This window comes from Coregonus clupeaformis, chromosome 20 (assembly GCF_020615455.1).
Source record: "Coregonus clupeaformis isolate EN_2021a chromosome 20, ASM2061545v1, whole genome shotgun sequence".
NCBI classification, from domain to species: domain Eukaryota; kingdom Metazoa; phylum Chordata; class Actinopteri; order Salmoniformes; family Salmonidae; genus Coregonus; species Coregonus clupeaformis.
This window is the reverse complement of record NC_059211.1, coordinates 50656826-50675943: the sequence shown is the minus strand read 5'-3', so window position 1 is coordinate 50675943 and position 19118 is coordinate 50656826. Positions and strand designations below refer to the sequence as shown.

At 42.0% G+C, this 19118-nt stretch overlaps 2 protein-coding genes across 2 annotated transcripts in view; one reads left to right on the top strand and one right to left on the bottom strand.

Annotated features, from left to right (window-relative positions):
* hmcn1 (hemicentin 1) overlaps positions 1 to 5674 on the top strand; it is a 213524-nt gene extending 207850 nt beyond the window's left edge. Inside the window, exons 103-106 of the mRNA XM_041838786.2 lie at positions 1220 to 1354; positions 1387 to 1506; positions 3418 to 3544; positions 4212 to 5674. Coding sequence (XP_041694720.2) covers positions 1220 to 1354; positions 1387 to 1506; positions 3418 to 3544; positions 4212 to 4578 — 749 coding nt within the window. The 3' untranslated portion in view covers positions 4579 to 5674. The remainder of the gene's footprint in view (positions 1 to 1219; positions 1355 to 1386; positions 1507 to 3417; positions 3545 to 4211) is intronic.
* Positions 5675 to 8510: 2836 nt separating this feature from the next.
* Positions 8511 to 18425, bottom strand: arpc5b (actin related protein 2/3 complex, subunit 5B). The gene is made up of 4 exons (XM_041840519.2): positions 18191 to 18425; positions 12795 to 12867; positions 12236 to 12412; positions 8511 to 9982 (listed from the first exon to the last, which is right to left on the bottom strand). The coding sequence occupies exons 1-4, from the start codon at positions 18328 to 18330 to the stop codon at positions 9920 to 9922; spliced, it is 453 nt and encodes a 150-aa protein (XP_041696453.1). The 5' UTR covers positions 18331 to 18425; the 3' UTR covers positions 8511 to 9919.
* Positions 18426 to 19118: the final 693 nt, after the last annotated feature.

The following is a 19118-nucleotide window of genomic DNA, read 5'->3' as shown; positions in this document are numbered from 1 at the left end:
GAGCTCTAGAGTTCCTCTGTGGAGATGGGAGAACCTTCCAGAAGGACAACCATTTCTGCAGCATTCCACCAATCAGGCCTTTATGGTTGAGTGGCCAGACGGAAGCCACTCCTCAGTAAAAGGCACATGACAGCCCACTTGGAATTTGCCAAAAGGCACCTAAAGGACTATCAGACCATGAGAAACAAAGTTCTCTGGTCTGATGAAACCAAGATAAAACTCTTTGGCCTGAATGCCAAGCGTCATGTCTGGAGGAAACCTGGCACCATCCCTACGGTGAAGCATGGTGATGGCACCATCATGCTGTGGGGATGTTTTTCATCGGCAGGGACTGGGAGACTAGTCAGGATCGAGTGAAAGATGAACAGAGCAAAGTACAGAGAGATCCTTGATGAAAACCTGCTCCAGAGCGCTTAGGACCTCAGACTGGGGCGAAGGTTCATCTTCCAACAGGACAACGACACTAAGCACACAGCCAAGACAACGTAGGAGTGACTTCGGGACAAGTCTCTGAATGTCCTTGAGTGGCCCAGCCAGAACCCGGACTTGAACCCGATCGAACATCTCTGGAGAGACCTGAAAATAGCTGTGCAGTGACGCTCCCAATCCAACCTGAAAGAGCTTGAGAGGATCTGCAGAGAATAATGGGAGAAACTCCCCAAATATAGGTGTGCCAAGCTTGTAGCGTAATACCCAAGAAGACTCAAGACTGTAATCGCTGCCAAAGGTGCTTCAACAAAGTGCTGAGTAAAGGGTCTGAATACTTATGTAAATAAGGTATTTCTGTTTTTTATTTTGTATGAATTGGAAAACAATTCTAAAAATCTGTTTTTGCTTTGTCATTATGGGGTATTGTGTGTAGATTGATGATGGAAAAAAAAGAATTTAATCCATTTTAGAATAAGGCTGTACTGTAAAAAAATGTGGAAAAAGTCAAGAGGTCTGAATACTTTCCGAATGCACAGTACGTTGGGGTGATTGTTCCTGTACGTTGGGGTGATTGTTCTGTTGTCTTCCTCTTTCCTTACACCACTTTCCTTCTCCCTCTTCATCTGCCTCTTCCTTAACTGCCTTATCCTCTGTCTATCCATATGTTTCCCTCTTTACTCAACTTTTACTCTTGCCTGTCTTCCCTCTCTTCCTTTTCTAATCTCCCCCTCCTCCCCCCTCTCTCGCCCATCCTTCTCCCCCCCTCTCTGTGGTGCTGTGACATCACCAGACAGTAATGAGTGTGAGCATGCGCCCCAGCCCTGCGCTCACCAGTGCCTCAACACCCCCGGCAGCTTCAAGTGTATGTGCCCGCCAGGGCGCCACCTGCGCAGGGATGTTTCTAAAAACACCTTTATAACATGTTTCAAACGATAAATGTTTCCTGTGTGTGTGTAGACATCAACGAGTGTGAGGTGAGGGACGCGTGCCAACACGAGTGTATGAACACTCCAGGGAGCCATCGGTGTTTGTGTCCAGCCGGCTACCGCCTCATGACCAACGGCAAGACCTGCCAAGGTGAGCAGAACACCTCCACATCAGTCAGTCAACCAATGAATCAACCAATCAATGAATCAATCAATCACATGTTATTTCTATATCTATCCATTCATCATCGCTCAGACAGCATCCCTATATTCTACTATAATAAAATACATTTTATGAAATTATATATATATATATATAAGTAAAAGTTGCAGGTACAGTATACTCAATAACTGTATCATGTGTTATGTATTGCTATACAGTACCAGTCAAAAGTTTGGACACACCTACTCATTCAAGGGTTTTTCTTTATTTTTACAATTTTCTACATTGTAGAACAATAGTGAAGACATCAAAACTATGAAATAACACATATGGAATCATGTAGTAACCAAAAAAGTGTTAAACAAATCAAAATATATTTTATATTTGAGATTCTTCAAAGTAGCCACCCTTTGTCTTGACAGCTTTGCACACTCTTGTCATTCTCTCAACCAGCTTCACCTGGAATGCTTTTCCAACAGTCTTGAAGGAGTTCCTGCATATGCTTAGCACTTGTTGGCTGCTTTTCCTTCACTCTGTGGTCCAACTCATCCCAAACCATCTCAATTGCGTTGAGGTCGGGTGATTGTGGAGGCCAGGTCATCAGATGCAGCACTCCATCATTCTCCTTCTTGGTCAAATAGCCCTTACACAGCCTGGAGGTGTGCTGTCATTATCCTGTTGGAAAACAAATGATAGTCCCACTAAGCACAAACCAGATGGGATGGCGTATCGCTGCAGAATGCTGTGGTAGCCATGCCGGTTAAGTGTGCCTTGAATTCTAAATAAATCACAGACAGTGTCACCAGCAAAGCACCCCCCACACCATCACACCTCCTCCTCCATGCTTCATGGTGGGAACCACACATGCAGAGATCATCCGTTCACCTACTCTGCGTCTCACAAAGACACGGTGGTTGGAACCAAAAATCTCAAATTTGGACTCATCAGACCAAAGGACAGATTTCCACCGGTCTAATGTCCATTGCTCGTGTTTCTTGGCCCAATCAAGTCTCTTCTTATTGGTGTCCTTTAGTAGTGGTTTCTTTGCAGCAATTCGACCATGAAGGCCTGATTCACACAGTCCCATCTGAACAGTTGATGTTGAGATGTGTCTGTTACTTGAACTCTGTGAAGCCTTTATTTTGGCTGCAATTTCTGAGGCTGGTAACTCTAATGAACTTATCCTCTGCAGCAGAGGTAACTCTGGGTCTTCCTTTCCTGTGGCGGTCCTCATGAGAGACAGTTTCATCATAGCGCTTGATGGTTTTTGCGACTGCACTTGAAGAAACTTTCAAAGTTCTTGACATTTTCCCGATTGACTGATCTTCATGTCTTAAAGTAATGATGGACTGTTGTTTCTCTTTGCTTATTTGAGCAAATAGGGCTATCTTCTGTATACCACCCCTACCTTGTTGCAACACAACTGATTGTCTCAAATGCATTAAGGAAAGAAATTCCACAAATTACCTGTTAACAAGACACACCTGTTAATTGAAACGCATTCCAGATGACTACCTCATGAAGCTGGTTGAGAGAATGCCAAGAGTGTGCAAAGCTGTCATCAAGGCAAAGGGTGGCTACTTTGAAAAATCTCAAATATAAAATATATTTTGATTTGTTTAACACTTTTCTGGTTACTACATGATTCCATATGTGTTATTTCATAGTTTTGATGTCTTCACTATTATTCTACAATGTAGAAAATAGTAAAAATAAAGAAAAACCCTGGAATGAGTAGGTGTGTCCAAACTTTTGACTGGTAGTGTATGTTGTATAACTAACTCCTGTATTGTGATGTTATGTATTGCTATATGTTGTATAACTAACTAACTCCTGTATTGTGATGTTATGTATTGCTATATGTTGTATAACTAACTAACTCCTGTATTGTGAGGGCAGATATAGATGAGTGTCTGGAGCAGAATATCCAGTGTGGGACCAACAGGATGTGCTTTAACATGAGAGGAAGTTACCAGTGTATCGACACACCCTGCCCACCTAACTACCAGAGAGACCCAGCAACAGGGTAAAGAGTAAACACACATTGACTCACTCACACAAACATTGACTCACTCTTATGTACTGTCATACACACATCCACTAACACACACTTACATACCGGTACATTCTCCAGCACTTTGTTTACTACACATTTGTGGCGTTAGTTGTCTGAAGAACCATGCAGTATACACACTTAAGACCTAGACTCAATCAGATCAAGCGTTAACCCGGGGATAGCCGACACCCGGATAGCTGATGTTTTGGCCATGTCGGACGTGGAACTGTGTTGGAGCTGTCAAATCGGTGAGCAGTTGCTCTTGTGATCATTGTCACGAAGCCACACCCACTTGCGTTAAAAGTTCTGAACGAGAAAGTGTAGCATATATAGAAATAATGATGCTCAAATTGAAAATCATTAAACGAAATAGAGGATTTCTATTAGCCTTATCAAGGCGTAGATTACATCTTACATTCCAGTGTTTTAACTTGTAAACAAGGCTGCATGGGATTTCTGTTAATTCGACTCCGTGCAGCCAATGGCAATGTCTGCTTTAGGTATTATTCCAGGAGCCGCTTGTGCATTTGACAGCTCTAACGCTATGCGGATGTCAGCTAAAGCGGATTTGATTGAATAGAGCCCTAAGTACAGAATACCCTAGCGAAGTGTCCATGTTGTGTGTTCTGTGTTGTAGGTTCTGTCTGAAGAAATGCCCTCCCAACGACCTGGAGTGTGCCCTGAGCCCTTACGCACTGGAGTACAAGCTGCTGTCCCTCCCCTTTGGCATTGCGGCCAATCAGGACCTGATCCGGCTGGTGGCGTACACGCAGGACGGTGTGGTGCACCCCCGTACCTCCTTCCTGGTGGTGGACGAGGACGTGACGTTGCCCTTCGCCCTGCGAGATGAGAACCTGAAAGGGGTGCTGTTCACGACCCGGGCCCTCCGAGAGCCCCACACCTACAGGATGAAGGTCCGCTCCCTGTCCTACAGCGCTGACGGAGGCATCGAGTACCAGACCACCTTCATCGTCTACATCGCAGTCTCCACCTACCCCTACTGAGAGCACTTTAAAACGACGGTGTAAAAGGTTGCGACCTCTGTATGCAGCACCACTGTGTGTGGATGTATGTGTATGTGTGTCTGTGTGTGTGTGGTTGGGAAAGCTGCCACATTAGTAAATGGGAATTAATAGAAAAGGACTGTTCGTATATGAGAACTAAGGTGGGACAGGAGAACAGCACTGCAATCCCAGGAGGCAGATTAGGAAATGACAACACTCGCCCCTGGTGCACATCAAAGAGTTTACAGAATAGCGAGTTCCCCCTCGGATGGAAGTAAACACCTATTTATTGGCCAGATATCCTAAAAAGAATCCTGTTCTCTCTCCAATGCTAAAGGGCTTTGTGGATCTAGAATGAATTGTTTGACCCTCTTGTACTTTACCCTGCCCTCTCCCGTCCACAAGGTGTAGTGATATTTACGGATGACCCAGACTGCTTCTCCAGGGCCCATGATGAGTCCACCGTTGGCCCAGAATGTAGGCTTCCTCCCCTCCTCCTCTCCTCAGGCTTAACGTGGTAGAGACAAGAAACATTAGCTAGCCTTTATTTACATCTACCTATTAACTTATTGGGAAGTGCTTGAATACGAAAAAAGGGGCAGTTCCCTCCTTTGCTCAACTCTTCGGCTGGTTGGTCACAGCATGTTGTGACATCAGACCGGAGAACAGAGCTGGTCATTTGATTGGTCTGAAACGGTGCCTGTAGAGACTTGTTGGCGAGAGGAGTTTGGCTGTCTGTCAGTCAAACTGACTTAGACATTGCATCACATCATCTCTATGGTCAAACTCTTGCCCACCTCAGGTAATCACCCCTCTTCCTCATCCCCAGAATACACAACACACTCCCTCCTCCATTACCAGTGTATCAGATAGGCACAGTAGTCGTCATTACTTCATTACAGTCAATACAATCACAACATTACATTAAAGGTTCATAGGACTCTTTTAACCAGTTCATCCTTAGTCAGTTACCAAGATGTATTCTATTTTTATGATTTGTATAGAAGTGTTTGTTTTCTCTTGTAATGTATTTCTATACTGTATTTTACTGTATTACATTTTTATAAAAAATAAATGAACAGATATACAATCATGATAGGTGTTTGTGACTAGTTATCTGCTGTACCACAAGTACTTTTCACCAGTAAATAACTCAGAACTTCAAATGTTTTCATAACTTTTTATATTACTTAAATCACAAACATTACATTTACATTTTAGTCATTTAGCAGACGCTCTTATCCAGAGCAATTAGGGTTAAGTGCCTTGCTCAAGGGCACAACGACAGATTTTTCACCTAGTCGGCTCGGGGATTAGAACCAGCGACCTTTCGGTTACTGGCACAACCCTCTTAACCACTAAGCTACCTGCCGTAAAGGAATATTGTTATAGAGTAAGGCAATTTGTACACCAGTTTGATATGTTCCTTAGAATTTTTTGCAATTGAGCATTTAACATTTCAACTGCATAATTATAAAAAAAATGGCTACTAATGCATCACCACTGATGAGATTATTAAAACATGAAGAAATCCACACACATGATATTAAATGGTGATCATTAATCAAAATGTGGTTTCCCCATAGATGATTTATTACAGAGACAGGTTGCATCCCAAATGGCACCCTATTCCCTATATAGTGCACTACTTTTACCTGGGCCTACAGGGCTATGGTCAAACGCAATGCACTATATAGGGAATAGGGTGCCATTTGGGACTCAAATATATATATAAATCTCCCCTCTGGAGACAGAGACAATACTGATAGTGGTCCTCAAACAATAAGTGCTTGGGAGGGATGAACAGAAGACACTGATTTTAACGTAAATAATAGAAAAATAATTATAACCTTTTTATGGACAATTTTCACTTATCACCAATTACACTGATTTAGTCCATGACACCAAGTGTTTTCTTCAGAGTGAGAATGAGCAAAAGCCATAATTTCATCTCAATATTAAGAACGGGGATAATTTATGTCATCAATCATGAAAAACATGATGCAGAAAAGCGTGAAACGTGTACTGTAAGTCCTGAAAACCCATGTCAACTGAAATGAGCAATCTAAACACCTGCCAAGGCCTGCTCAGAACATGGATGTAATTAGCAGTTTAAGTTCAAAACTGAGAAAACTTTCAGGAAAGCAATCAGCTATTTTGGCAACAAATGCGATCTACCAGTAAAGGCAGATGAAGCTTGCAGACAGACAGTGTGTTCTGGGTCCCACAATGAATGACACAAAAGCCAGGGAAGGTGTTTGCACCACAAAATACTATCCTACCTAATACATGCTAGTATTTCAACTAAACACATTCCCTGGGTTCATATTCCAAATACCTGGCCTTATACAAAAGGAATGTAAACTCATATATATATATATATATATATATATATATATATATATATATATATATATATATATATATATATATATAGTACCAGTCAAAAGTTTGGACACACCTACTCATTCAAGGGTTTTTCTTTATTTTTTACTATTTTCTACATTGTAGAGTAATAGTGAAGACATCAAAACTATGAAATAACACTTATGGAATCATGTAGTAACCAAAAAAGTGTTAAACAAATCAAAATATATTTTATATTGGAGATTCTTCAAAGTAGCCACCCTTTGCCATGATGACAGCTTTGCACACTCTTGCCATTCTCTCAACTAGCTTCACTTGGAATGCTTTTCCAACAGTCTTGAAGGAGTTCCCACATATGCTGAGCACTTGTTGGCTACTTTCCTTCACTCTGCCGTCCGACTCATCCCAAACCATCTCAATTGGGTTGAGGTTGGGGGATTGTGGAGGCCAGGTCATCTGATGCAGCACTCCATCACTCTCCTTACACAGCCTGTTGAAAAACAAATGATAGTCCCACTAAGCCCAAACCAGATTGGATGGCGTATCGCTGCAGAATGCTGTAGTAGCAATGCTGGTTAAGTGTGCCTTGAATTCTAAATAAATCACAGACAGTGTCACCAGCAAAGCACCCCCCACACCATAACACCTCCTCCTCCATGCTTAACGGTGGGAACTACACATGCGGAGATCATCCGTTCACCCACACCGCGTCACACAAAGACACGGCAGTTGGAACCAAAAATCTCCAATTTGGACTCCAGACCAAAGGACAGATTTCCACCTGTCTAATTTCCATTTCTCGTGTTTCTTTGCCCAAGCAGGTCTCTTCTTCTTATTGGTGTCCTTTAGTAGTGGTTTCTTTGCAGCAATTCGACCATGAAAGCCTGATTCACACAGTCCCCTCTGAACAGTTGATGTTGAGATGTGTCTATGACTTGAACTCTGTGAAGCATTTATTTGGGCTGTAATTTCTGAGGCTGGTAACTCTAATGAACTTATCCTCTGCAGAAGAGGTAACTCTGGGTCTTCCATTTCTGTGGCGGTCCTCATGAGAGCCAGTTTCATCATAGAGCTTGATCGTTTTTGCAACTGCACTTGAAGAAATTTCAAAGTTCTTGAAATTTTCCGGATTGACTGACCTTCATGTCTTAACGTAATGATGGACTGTCATTTCTCTTTGCTTATTTGAGCTGTTCTTGCCATAATATGGACTTTATCTTTTACCAAATAGGGATATCTTCTGTATACCCCCCCCCTACCTTGTCACAACACAACTGATTGGCTCAAACGCATTAAGATCGAAATAAATTCTACAAATTAACAAGGCACACCTGTTAATTGAATTGTATTCCAGGTGACTACCTCCTGAAGCTGGTTGAGAGAATGCCAAGAATATGCAAAGCTGTCATCAAGGCAAAGGGTGGCTATTTGAAGATTTGTTTAACACTTTTTTGATTACTACATGATTCCATATGTGTTATTTCATAGTTTTGATGTCTTCACTATTATTCTACAATGTAAAAAATAGTAAAAATAAAGAAAAACCCTTCAATGAGTTGGTGTGTCCAAACTTTTGACTGGTAGTGTATATATATATATTTTAAAAAATACTGTTCAATTATCAGGAAGAGACCCAAAGTGGCGTTTACAAATAACAATAGAAAACCATGACACTTAAACAAACACAGGTTAAATAGGGCAAGAAAGATACACCATGATTGACTAGCAGTGATGACATACAGAATATTCTGGTGAGGGAATGTGGGAGTGAGAACCAACGGAAAGAAGAGCAAAGAATACACCCAAGGCAAATTCTCTGTTCGGCAAAATACAAATAATCATAGATTAATGAATGGGTCCTTAGTAGGTTTTGCAAAATTCCGGGAACATAACATAAATTCCCTAGTGTTCCCGGTCGGAGGATTCCCGGAATCAGCAGGAAAATCAGGAATCCTACAAACAGGATTTCTGGAAAACCACAGAATTTATTGAAAGTTCCCAGAATTTTGCAACCCTAGTCCTTAGCGAAACTATTCTTATTTCCTGGAAGCGCTACAAATGCATCCCTTGCTAAGCAATATTACAACAGTCTGACATGATAATGCCCTGTAGGTGATTCAGTGAGTGAGAGAACACTGTGGAATAGATCTCCCCAAACCCATACCAGAACACCACTTAGACTGCATTCCCATTACATTGCTTCACAAAGTGGTAGGGTAGTGTTTCACTGGAACACAGCCTAGGATTAGTAACAGTAGTGCTGGTAGTAAAGGGGGGGCCGTAATGCATCGTGGGTATTAATACCTAACTAGGGTAGGCAGGATGGCCGGACCGCCCCCTGCAGCCGAAAACGTCCCCCACCCGTAAAATCCGCCCGCTCCATCTGTGGCTGTGCTTTTCAGGAGCCTCCCTCCCTCTGCCCCCACGGGTCACGGAAGGGCTAATGAGGGATTTTCTGGGGAATTCTAAGCTTCTGTTCCCTCAGGAATTCTCTGATCAGCTTTTTAGCAGAGACAACGGCCTAACAGTGCTTTAATAAAAAAAGAGTAGCAGGGTAGAAAAATTAGCTGACCGTTATAAAATAGACTTTTCCTGAGAGAAACAAAGCCAGACCTAAGAAGAGCACTGTAGCATTGTGTTGGTGTTTTAGGGTCAAGGGAGGGCAGCCAATTAAGTAAAAATACTCAAAACCATGCCAACTTGGCATGTCTTATGTGTTTGGGTGAACGCGTGAAACAGTTTGTGTCAGTGTGTGTGTGTGTGTGTGTGTCAGTGTTTGTGTGTGTGTGTGTGTGTCAGTGTGTGTGTGTGTGTAGGGAGACATAGGGAAGTGAGATCTAAAAAGAAGCAGAGACAGATAGGAGGGATCTCCTCTGTGGCACGCTGTGATCTACTGGATATCATCCTTGTGTTGTAATGTGTACCAGACCAGACGGTTGCTGTGAAGAACATGGCTCCTCTCCTCCTCTGTTAGTCAGACGGTCTTCCTGGCTGTTAATACTCTAAGGATGCATCCCAAGCCACCTGCAGATAGAGCCTGGGACAGAGGGGGAGGGAATGAAGGGATATCATGGAACTTACGTACGTTATCATATGCAACTGTGTTTATCAAGTCTAATTAGTGTGTGTGTGTGTGTGTATGGCAGTACTTTTATCAAGTCTAATTAGTGTGTGAGTGTGTGTGTATGGCAGTACTTTTATCAAGTCTAATTAGTGTGTGTGTGTGTGTGTGTGTATGGCAGTACTTTTATCAAGTCTAATTAGTGTGTGTGTATGGCAGTACTTTTATCAAGTCTAATTAGTGTGTGTGTATGGCAGTACTTTTATCAAGTCTAATTAGTGTGTGTGTGTGTGTGTGTGTGTGTATGGCAGTACTTTTATCAAGTCTAATTAGTGTGTGTGTGTGTGTGTGTGTGTGTGTGTGTGTATGGCAGTACTTTTATCAAGTCTAATTAGTGTGTGTATGGCAGTACTTTTATCAAGTCTAATTAGTGTGTGTGTGTGTGTGTGTATGGCAGTACATTTATCAAGTCTAATTAGTGTGTGTGTGTGTGTGTGTGTGTGTGTGTGTGTGTGTATGGCAGTACATTTATCAAGTCTAATTAGTGTGTGTGTGTGTGTATGGCAGTACTTTTATCAAGTCTAATTAGTGTGTGTGTGTATGGCAGTACTTTTATCAAGTCTAATTAGTGTGTGTGTGTGTGTGTGTGTATGGCAGTACTTTTATCAAGTATAATTAGTGTGTGTGTGTGTATGGCAGTACTTTTATCAAGTCTAATTAGTGTGTGTGTGTGTATGGCAGTACTTTTATCAAGTCTAATTAGTGTGTGTATGGCAGTACTTTTATCAAGTCTAATTAGTGTGTGTGTGTGTATGGCAGTACTTTTATCAAGTCTAATTAGTGTGTGTGTGTGTATGGCAGTACTTTTATCAAGTCTAATTAGTGTGTGTGTGTGTGTATGGCAGTACTTTTATCAAGTCTAATTAGTGTGTGTGTGTGTATGGCAGTACTTTTATCAAGTCTAATTAGTGTGTGTGTATGGCAGTACTTTTATCAAGTCTAATTAGTGTGTGTGTGTATGGCAGTACTTTTATCAAGTCTAATTAGTGTGTGTGTGTGTATAGCAGTACTTTTATCAAGTCTAATTAGTGTGTGTGTGTGTGTGTGTGTGTATGGCAGTACTTTTATCAAGTCTAATTAGTGTGTGTGTGTGTGTATGGCAGTACTTTTATCAAGTATATTTAGTGTGTGTGTGTATGGCAGTACTTTTATCAAGTCTAATTAGTGTGTGTGTGAGTGTGTGTATGGCAGTACTTTTATCAAGTCTAATTAGTGTGTGTGAGTGTGTGTGTATGGCAGTACTTTTATCAAGTCTAATTAGTGTGTGTGTGTGTATAGCAGTACTTTTATCAAGTCTAATTAGTGTGTGTGTGTGTATGGCAGTACTTTTATCAAGTCTAATTAGTGTGTGTGTGTGTATGGCAGTACTTTTATCAAGTCTAATTAGTGTGTGTGTATGGCAGTACTTTTATCAAGTCTAATTAGTGTGTGTGTGTGTATGGCAGTACTTTTATCAAGTCTAATTAGTGTGTGTGTGTGTGTGTGTGTGTGTGTATGGCAGTACTTTTATCAAGTCTAATTAGTGTGTGTGTGTGTGTGTGTGTGTGTGTATGGCAGTACTTTTATCAAGTCTAATTAGTGTGTGTGTGTGTGTGTGTGTGTGTGTGTGTGTGTGCAGTACTTTTATCAAGTCTAATTAGTGTGTGTGTGTGTGTGTGGCAGTACTTTTATCAAGTCTAATTAGTGTGTGTGTGTGTGTGTGTGTGTGTGTGTGGCAGTACTTTTATCAAGTCTAATTAGTGTGTGTGTGTGTGTGTGTGGCAGTACTTTTATCAAGTCTAATTAGTGTGTGTGTGTGTGTGTGGCAGTACTTTTATCAAGTCTAATTAGTGTGTGTGTGTGTGTGTGTGTGTGTGTGTGTGTGTGTGTGTGTGGCAGTACTTTTATCAAGTCTAATTTACATGTGTTTTTTATCCTCACAAGGACAGTAAAACAAGGAAGATTCAGACAAGTAGGGACATTTCACCGGAAACCACAAGGAAAAAGGCTATTTTAGGCTCAGGGGTCAGGGGTCAGGTTTAGGTTTAGGTTTACAATTAAGGTTAGGATTAGGGGAAATAGGTTTAGGGGTTAAGGTTAGGGGATAGGGGAAATATGATTTTCAATGGAAATCAATTGTTTGGTCCCCACAAGGCCAGTTAAACATATGGTGTCTGTCTGTGGCAGTACCTTTTCATGCCACTGCAGCAGGACGGCACTGCTGTTATCCGATGGCGTCTCAAAGCCTTTGTAGATGTACTTCATGAGCAGGTCCACTCCGTTCTTATCCAGAGACTGGATCCCGTTCTCTACGTCACTGCTCTTAAAGGCACTCAGCACCTTCAACACAAGGCCCTCCGCACGCTCCTGACAAAACACAACAAAGTACAAGAAGGTAGCTTAGTGGTTAAGAGCGTTGTGCCAGTAACCGAAAGGTCGCTGGTTCTAATCCCCGAGCCGACTAGGTGAAAAATCGAGCGATGTGCCCTTGAGCAAGGCACTTAACCCTAATTGCTCCTGTAAGTTGCTCTGGATAAGAGCGTCTGCTAAATGACTAAAATTTAAAAAGAAAAGTACCACAAGAATGTACGCAAGGAAAGCTCCAGGGAACCCAACTTAGTAACATGTCAAAAGAAGCTATGAAATAGCCTACATCCATAGTTCCTATGACTGAGTCTCTACTAAACGCATTAGGTGGACCAAAATGGAAGTCAGACAAGTATTTTTCCAATGGGTTGTCTTGACTTACCTTGACCTTCTGGTTCTTGGTGTTGATTGGTGGGTTCTTCAGGACTGCCTGCAAGGCCTCCATCAGGTTCCCTGTGCAGAGAGGGATGAAGGAGGCAACGTGGACAATATCTGGTAGTCTGGAGTATAACACTGTCCTAGAACAACAGTCTGTCCAATCTAACATATATATCCTACCCTGGTCTTTGAAAATAAAATAGTATCATTACATCATATCAATACATGGCCATTCAAATCACATCAATACATTGAATGTCACAGTTTACTACCAATCAGACACCTGACCACTCAGTGTATGTAGCTACTGAACAGAAAAGCAATCTGGGGTGTATTTACCAGAAAAGCAATCTGGGGTGTATTTACTAGAAAGCAAACAGAAGCCAACAGAATGAATTTGACCAATAGAAACTCTCGTTTTCGTTGCAAAACATTTTCAGTTTGGAGTAACCGGTTTCCGCACTTTCCGCTGCAAAGCCTTTTGCAACTGTTTGCTGATGTCTTGGTCTGAATGTCTTGGTCTGAATGTCTTGGTCTGAATGTTTTGGTCTGAATGTCTTGGTCTGAATGTCTTGGTCTGAATGTCTTGGTCTGAATGTCTTGGTCTGAATGTCTTGGTCTGAATGTTTTGGTCTGAATGTCTTGGTCTGAATGTCTTGGTCTGAATGTCTTGGTCTGAATGTCTTGGTCTGAATGTCTTGGGCAATGAGTGTCGAATTTGGTCAAGACCAAAATGAATTGCTATTTTGATACGTGAGGCTTATTTGATAACAGAAGTTTCATAATGCTTAGGTAGCCTAGCGGTTAACAGCGTTGGGCCAGTAACCGAAAGGTCGCTGGTTTGAATCCCTGAGCCGACTGGTGAAAAATCTGTTGATGTACCTTTGAGCAAGGCACTTAACCCTAATTGCTCCCGGAAGTCGCGCTGGATAACAGCGTCTGCTAAATGATGTAATTGTAGAAATATAAGTGTGATACACGTGTCATCCTGGCAACTCTGAGAAAAAACACTTTATATCATTGTTGTCCCTGTCGACATTTGAGACGGTCTATGCATATTCATGACGCTGGCACAGCATCTAACTCTCCATTGAATACAGGCAGTTGACGTCAACACCGCTCATCGAAAATAATTATTCAAATAACGAGATGTTTCCACCAATCCAAAGAGAGGAATAGGCGGTAGCTTGACAGCCCGCCCTTCCGCTCTGTGGACAACAAATCCCATTGTTAGAGCAGAGACACAATCATCTCATCATTATATCCAGTATCTCTGGCTACACCCACCAACACACCAGACCCATCTCATCATTATATCCAGTATCTCTGGCTACACCCACCAACACACCAGACCCGGAGGCAGTATAAAGTGACTAAGAGGCCAGTTGAAATCTGCGAGGGGTAAAACATTTTGGGTTTCTTGCGTTGGAATTATATTGAACTGCTTCTATCACACTATACCGCAATAAACATAAAGTTAAAATGCAGAGACTGAGATCATTGAGTGCTGTTGAAGTGACAGGTTGGCGCGAAATTGGTAGCCCATCTCCACTGTGCTGTATCAGCGTAAAATAGAGGCTTTATCAGTAGTGAGGACAAAGATTCAGCAGGACGTAGGCAGGTAAAGGTGCACTTAAGCGTTGGATTTATTTCAACAGCGCTGGTGTTTCGAAGACAACAGTGATATTTACAAATATACACTATACACAAAAGTACACTACCAGTCAAAAGTTTTAGAACACCTACTCATTCAAGGATTTTTCTTTATTTTTACTGTTTTCTACATTGTAGAATAATAGTGAAGACATCAAAACTATGAAATAACACATATGGAATCACGTAGTAACCAAAAACGTGTTAAACAAATCAAAATATATTTTATTTTTGAGATTCTTCAAATAGCCACCCTTTGCCTTGATGACAGCTTTGCACACTCTTGGCATTCTCTCAACCAGCTTCATGAGGTAGTCACCTGGAATGCATTTCAATTAACAGGTGTGCCTTCTTAAAAGTTCATTCAAGACCTGAAGGTCAGTCAATACAGAAAATGTCAAGAACTTTGAAAGTTTCTTACATTTTAGTCATTTAGCAGACGCTCTTATCCAGAGCGACTTACAGGAGCAATTAGGGTTAAGTGCCTTGCTCAAGGGCACGTCGACAGATTTTTCACCTAGTCGGCTCGGGGATTAGAACCAGCGACCTTTCGGTTACTGGCACAACACTCTTAACCACTAAGCTACCTGCCGCCTCAAGTGTAGTCGCAAAAACCAGCAAGCATTATGATGAAACTGGCTCTCATGAGGACCGCCACAGAAATGGAAGACCCTGAGTTACCTCTGCTGCAGAGGATAAGTTCATTAGAGTTACCAGCCTCAGAAATTGCAGCCCAAATAAATGCTTCACAGAGTTCAAGTCATAGACACATCTCAACATCAACTGTTCAGAGGGGACTGTGTGAATCAGGCCTTCATGGTCGAATTGCTGCAAAGAAACCACTACTAAAGGACACCAATAATAATAAGAGACCTTCTCGGGCCAAGAAACACGAGCAATGGACATTAGACCAGCGGAAATGTTTCCTTTGGTCTGGAGTCCAAATTTGAGATTTTTGGTTCAAACCGCTGTGTCTTTGTGAGACGCTGTGTGTGTGAATGGATGATCTCCGCACGTGTAGTTCCCACCGTAAAGCATGGAGGAGGAGGTGTTATGGTGTTAGGGTGCTTTGCTGGTGACACTGTCTGTGATTTATTTAGAAATCAAGGCACAGTTAACCAGCATTGCTACCACAGCATTCTGCAGCGATTCGCCATCCCATCTGATTTGGGCTTAGTGGGACTATCATTTGTTTTTCAACAGGACAATGATCCAACACACCTCCAGGCTGTGTAAGGGCTATTTGACCAAGGAGAGTGATGGAGTGCTGCATCAGATGACCTGGCCTCCACAATCCCCCCGACCTCAACCCAATTGAGATGGCTTGGGATGAGTCGGCCGGCAGAGTGAAGGCAGATTGTTGGAAAAGCATTCCAGGTGAAGCAAGTTGAGAGAATGCCAAGAGTGTGCAAAGCTGTCAATAAGGCAAAGGTTGGCTTTTTTTACATATTCTACAATGTAAAAAATAGTAAAAATAAAGAAAAACCCTTGAATGAGTAGGTGTGTCCAAACATTTGATTGGTACTGTATATAAAAATAAAAATAAACTCCCCCTCAACGTCAGCAAGACAAAGGAGCTGATCGTGGACAACAGGAAACAGAGTGCCAAACACACCCCCACTAACATCGACGGGGCTGTAATAGAGCTTCAAGTCCAAACACACCAACACAGTCGAGAAGAGGGCACGACAACGACTATTCCCCCTCAGGAGGCTGAAAAGATTTGGCATGGGCCCTCAGATCCTCAAAAAGTTCTACAGCTGCACCATTGAGAGCATCTTGACTGAGGGCATCACCGCCTGGTATGGCAACTGCTCGGCATCCGACCGCAAGGAGCTACAGAGGGTAGTGCGTACGGCCCAGTACATCAGCCCTAAAAATTGTCAAATATTCCAGCTACCCAAGTCATAGACTGTTCTCTCTGCTACCGCACGGCAAGCGGTATCAGAGCGCCAAGTCTGTGACCAAAAGGCTCCTGAACAGCTTCTACCACCAAGCCAGAAGACTGCTGAACTGTTAATCAAATGGCTACCCGGACTATTTACATTGACCTCTTTTATTATTTATTTATGTTTAAATTGTTTTGCACTGCCTCCCTTGCACTGGGTTTATGCACACTCACTCATACTACACTGACACTCCAACACACACGCATATTGACACCACACACACTTTCACATAAACTGCTGCTACTCTGTTTATTATATATCCTCATTGCCTAGTAACATTTACCTCTACCTACATGTACATACTGTATTACCTCAACTACCTCGTACCCCTGCACATTGACTCTGTACTGGTACTTCCTGTATATAGCCTCGTTATTGTTTATATTGTGTTACTATTTCCTTTTTTATTTTGCAAATATGTGTCTTACTTTTTAACTCTGCACTGTTGGGAATGGGCTTGTAAGTAAGCATTTCACTGTAAAGCCTACACCTGTTGTATTCTGCGCATGTGACCAATACAATTTGATTTGACAGCGCAGATACAGATTTATTTTGCACCAACCTGTCACTCAATCATTTGAACTTTTTTGCTATTTTTATGTAGGGACATAAAACAAAAACTGAGGGGGTACAAGCTTGAAATGAGTGGGCGAAGCCCCCTTCAGACCCCCTGTGGAGCCGGGTTCTCAACACTCACACAGGAACTGCTGCAGAGAGGTTCGTCTTGCTGCTACTGACTTATAAGGCATTGAGCTCCATTTCCTCATTCAATGTTTATCACAAGTCTCAGATTACAGTGCCGTAAAACTTACTCTGAAGGGTATATGAGGGAATCTAAAGGAACCAATGGTTAGCTATATACCTTTCCTGAGGAGTTGTAAAACAATCCCTGGAATGTGACTACCACACAGGGTTGGGGTTCTTCATTGGGGTACTTAGGTTATCTTGAGCTGAAATTGAATTGAAATTGACCCCAATAATCCTTCTTATCAATATGCTTGTAGATAAGTAGCCTCAATCATATGAAACAGCGAGTTTACTTACTTGTGCACATTCACACTTCCTAGCAAGTCGAATCTAGACGAGTATTAACGTTTGACATCAATTGGTGCAACTGAAACAGCGTGCACTGTTGTCGTTCGCATCGTTTCCAAAACAGGCAGAACCATTCTCAACAATGTTTTGCCAGCTTTTAGCATCTAACAAGCAAGCAATATCAATTAATCCTAATATACTCAGACCGTTCTTATTATACCTCAGTGAGTCAGACAGTTTACAAGCTAGCCAGCTGCCACCCAACCACACCTTGCTTGTTGAGACATGTAAACAGACATAATGGCACTTCCTTGGCTTGGCACCATAATTACAGCAGCACCAGCACTAACGCATGCAAACGAACCGGCAGATACACTGGCCAAATGAGCGAAACAGGCATTGCTTTGCTTGCTAGACTCCTGAGTGGCGCAGTGGTCTAAGGCACTGCATCGCAGTGCTAACTGTGCCACTAGAGATCCTGGTTCGAATCCAGGCTCTGTCGCAGCCGGCCGCGACCGGGAGACTCATGGTCGGCGCACAATTGGCCCAGCGTCGTCCAGGGTAGGGGAGGGAATGGCCGGCAGGGATGTAGCTCAGTTGATAGAGCATGGTGTTTGCAACGCCAGGGTTGTGGGTTCGATTCCCACGGGGGGCCAGTATAAAAAGATATGTATTCACTAACTGTAAGTCGCTCTGGATAAGAGCGTCTGCTAAATGACTAAAAAAAAAAAAAATAAAAAAAAAAAAAAAGATAAAAGGATATTGTCTGATTAGCGAGTCCACTTCTGTCTCGTCAGGACCCAGCTGATTTTCGCCTCCATCCTCCTCGTCAACAAATTTGTTCTCGTCGTATTCGTCCACGTCTACTGTCCTGAATCGATTATAAACTGTATTCTTCGACATTGTCCTAAATTTATGTCCCTTCTTTAGATACAATTTAGTGATAAAATCAGCCGTTTACAGCTCTGGTTTGAGTGGCTTCTTCCTGCCTTTCACCAGCATCTCCTCAGCAGCAAATACAACAAAAAAACTACAATTTTCTAAATAAAAGTCCCCCACGTGACAGTAGAAAAGCGTCAATAACCTGTATTTATGAATGATATTTGAAAAATAATTGTCTAAACATTAACAATGATTCATATTTGTTCATATTGAAGTGATATTTGGGTTTTAAAACATGTTCCAAGGTCAAGTAAATGATTGATTTTGTATCATACACATACCATTTTACCATGGACTTTTATTTTAAAGGCTAAATCCGAAATCCGGAAGTCTTAATGTGGATAGGATCAGCGAGGAAAAGGAGGAAGAGAGAGGCCCAACTCCGGGGAAAATCTGACTCCCTCCAGCGGTGGCGTTTTTGCGTTATTTCGTCCACCAAGCAAGGAGTTTTTGTATGGAGGTCAATGAAAGAGTGTGGAATTTGGTCCCCCACCAAAATAATGGCTTATTTGCTAATTGAAGTTTATTTGATCGAATATAAGTTTTGTAATGCTTAAGTGTACTGATATAAGTAGGGCACGTGACATCCCGGCAACTTTAAGAAAAAACACTTTATATCGGAGTTGTCTCGAGATGAGATGGCTATGCATAGACAAGATGGCGCCAACAGACATGGCAGCTCTGCTTCTAGTTCCTAAGCGAACTTGGCAGTATTTTGTTTTTTTTGTGTAATATTTCTTACATTATTA

Bases quoted from the DNA above. Each gene is read 5' to 3' on its own strand.
- arpc5b (XM_041840519.2), bottom strand. From the start codon at position 18,330: ATGTCGAAGAATACAGTTTATAATCGATTCAGGACAGTAGACGTGGAC. The intron at 12,868-18,190 runs ATATCCTTTTAT...CCCTCTCTGCAC, and splicing joins GTGGACTCGCTAATCAGACA to AGGGAACCTGATGGAGGCCT. The intron at 12,413-12,794 runs GTAAGTCAAGAC...GTGTTTTGTCAG, and splicing joins CCAAGAACCAGAAGGTCAAG to GAGCGTGCGGAGGGCCTTGT.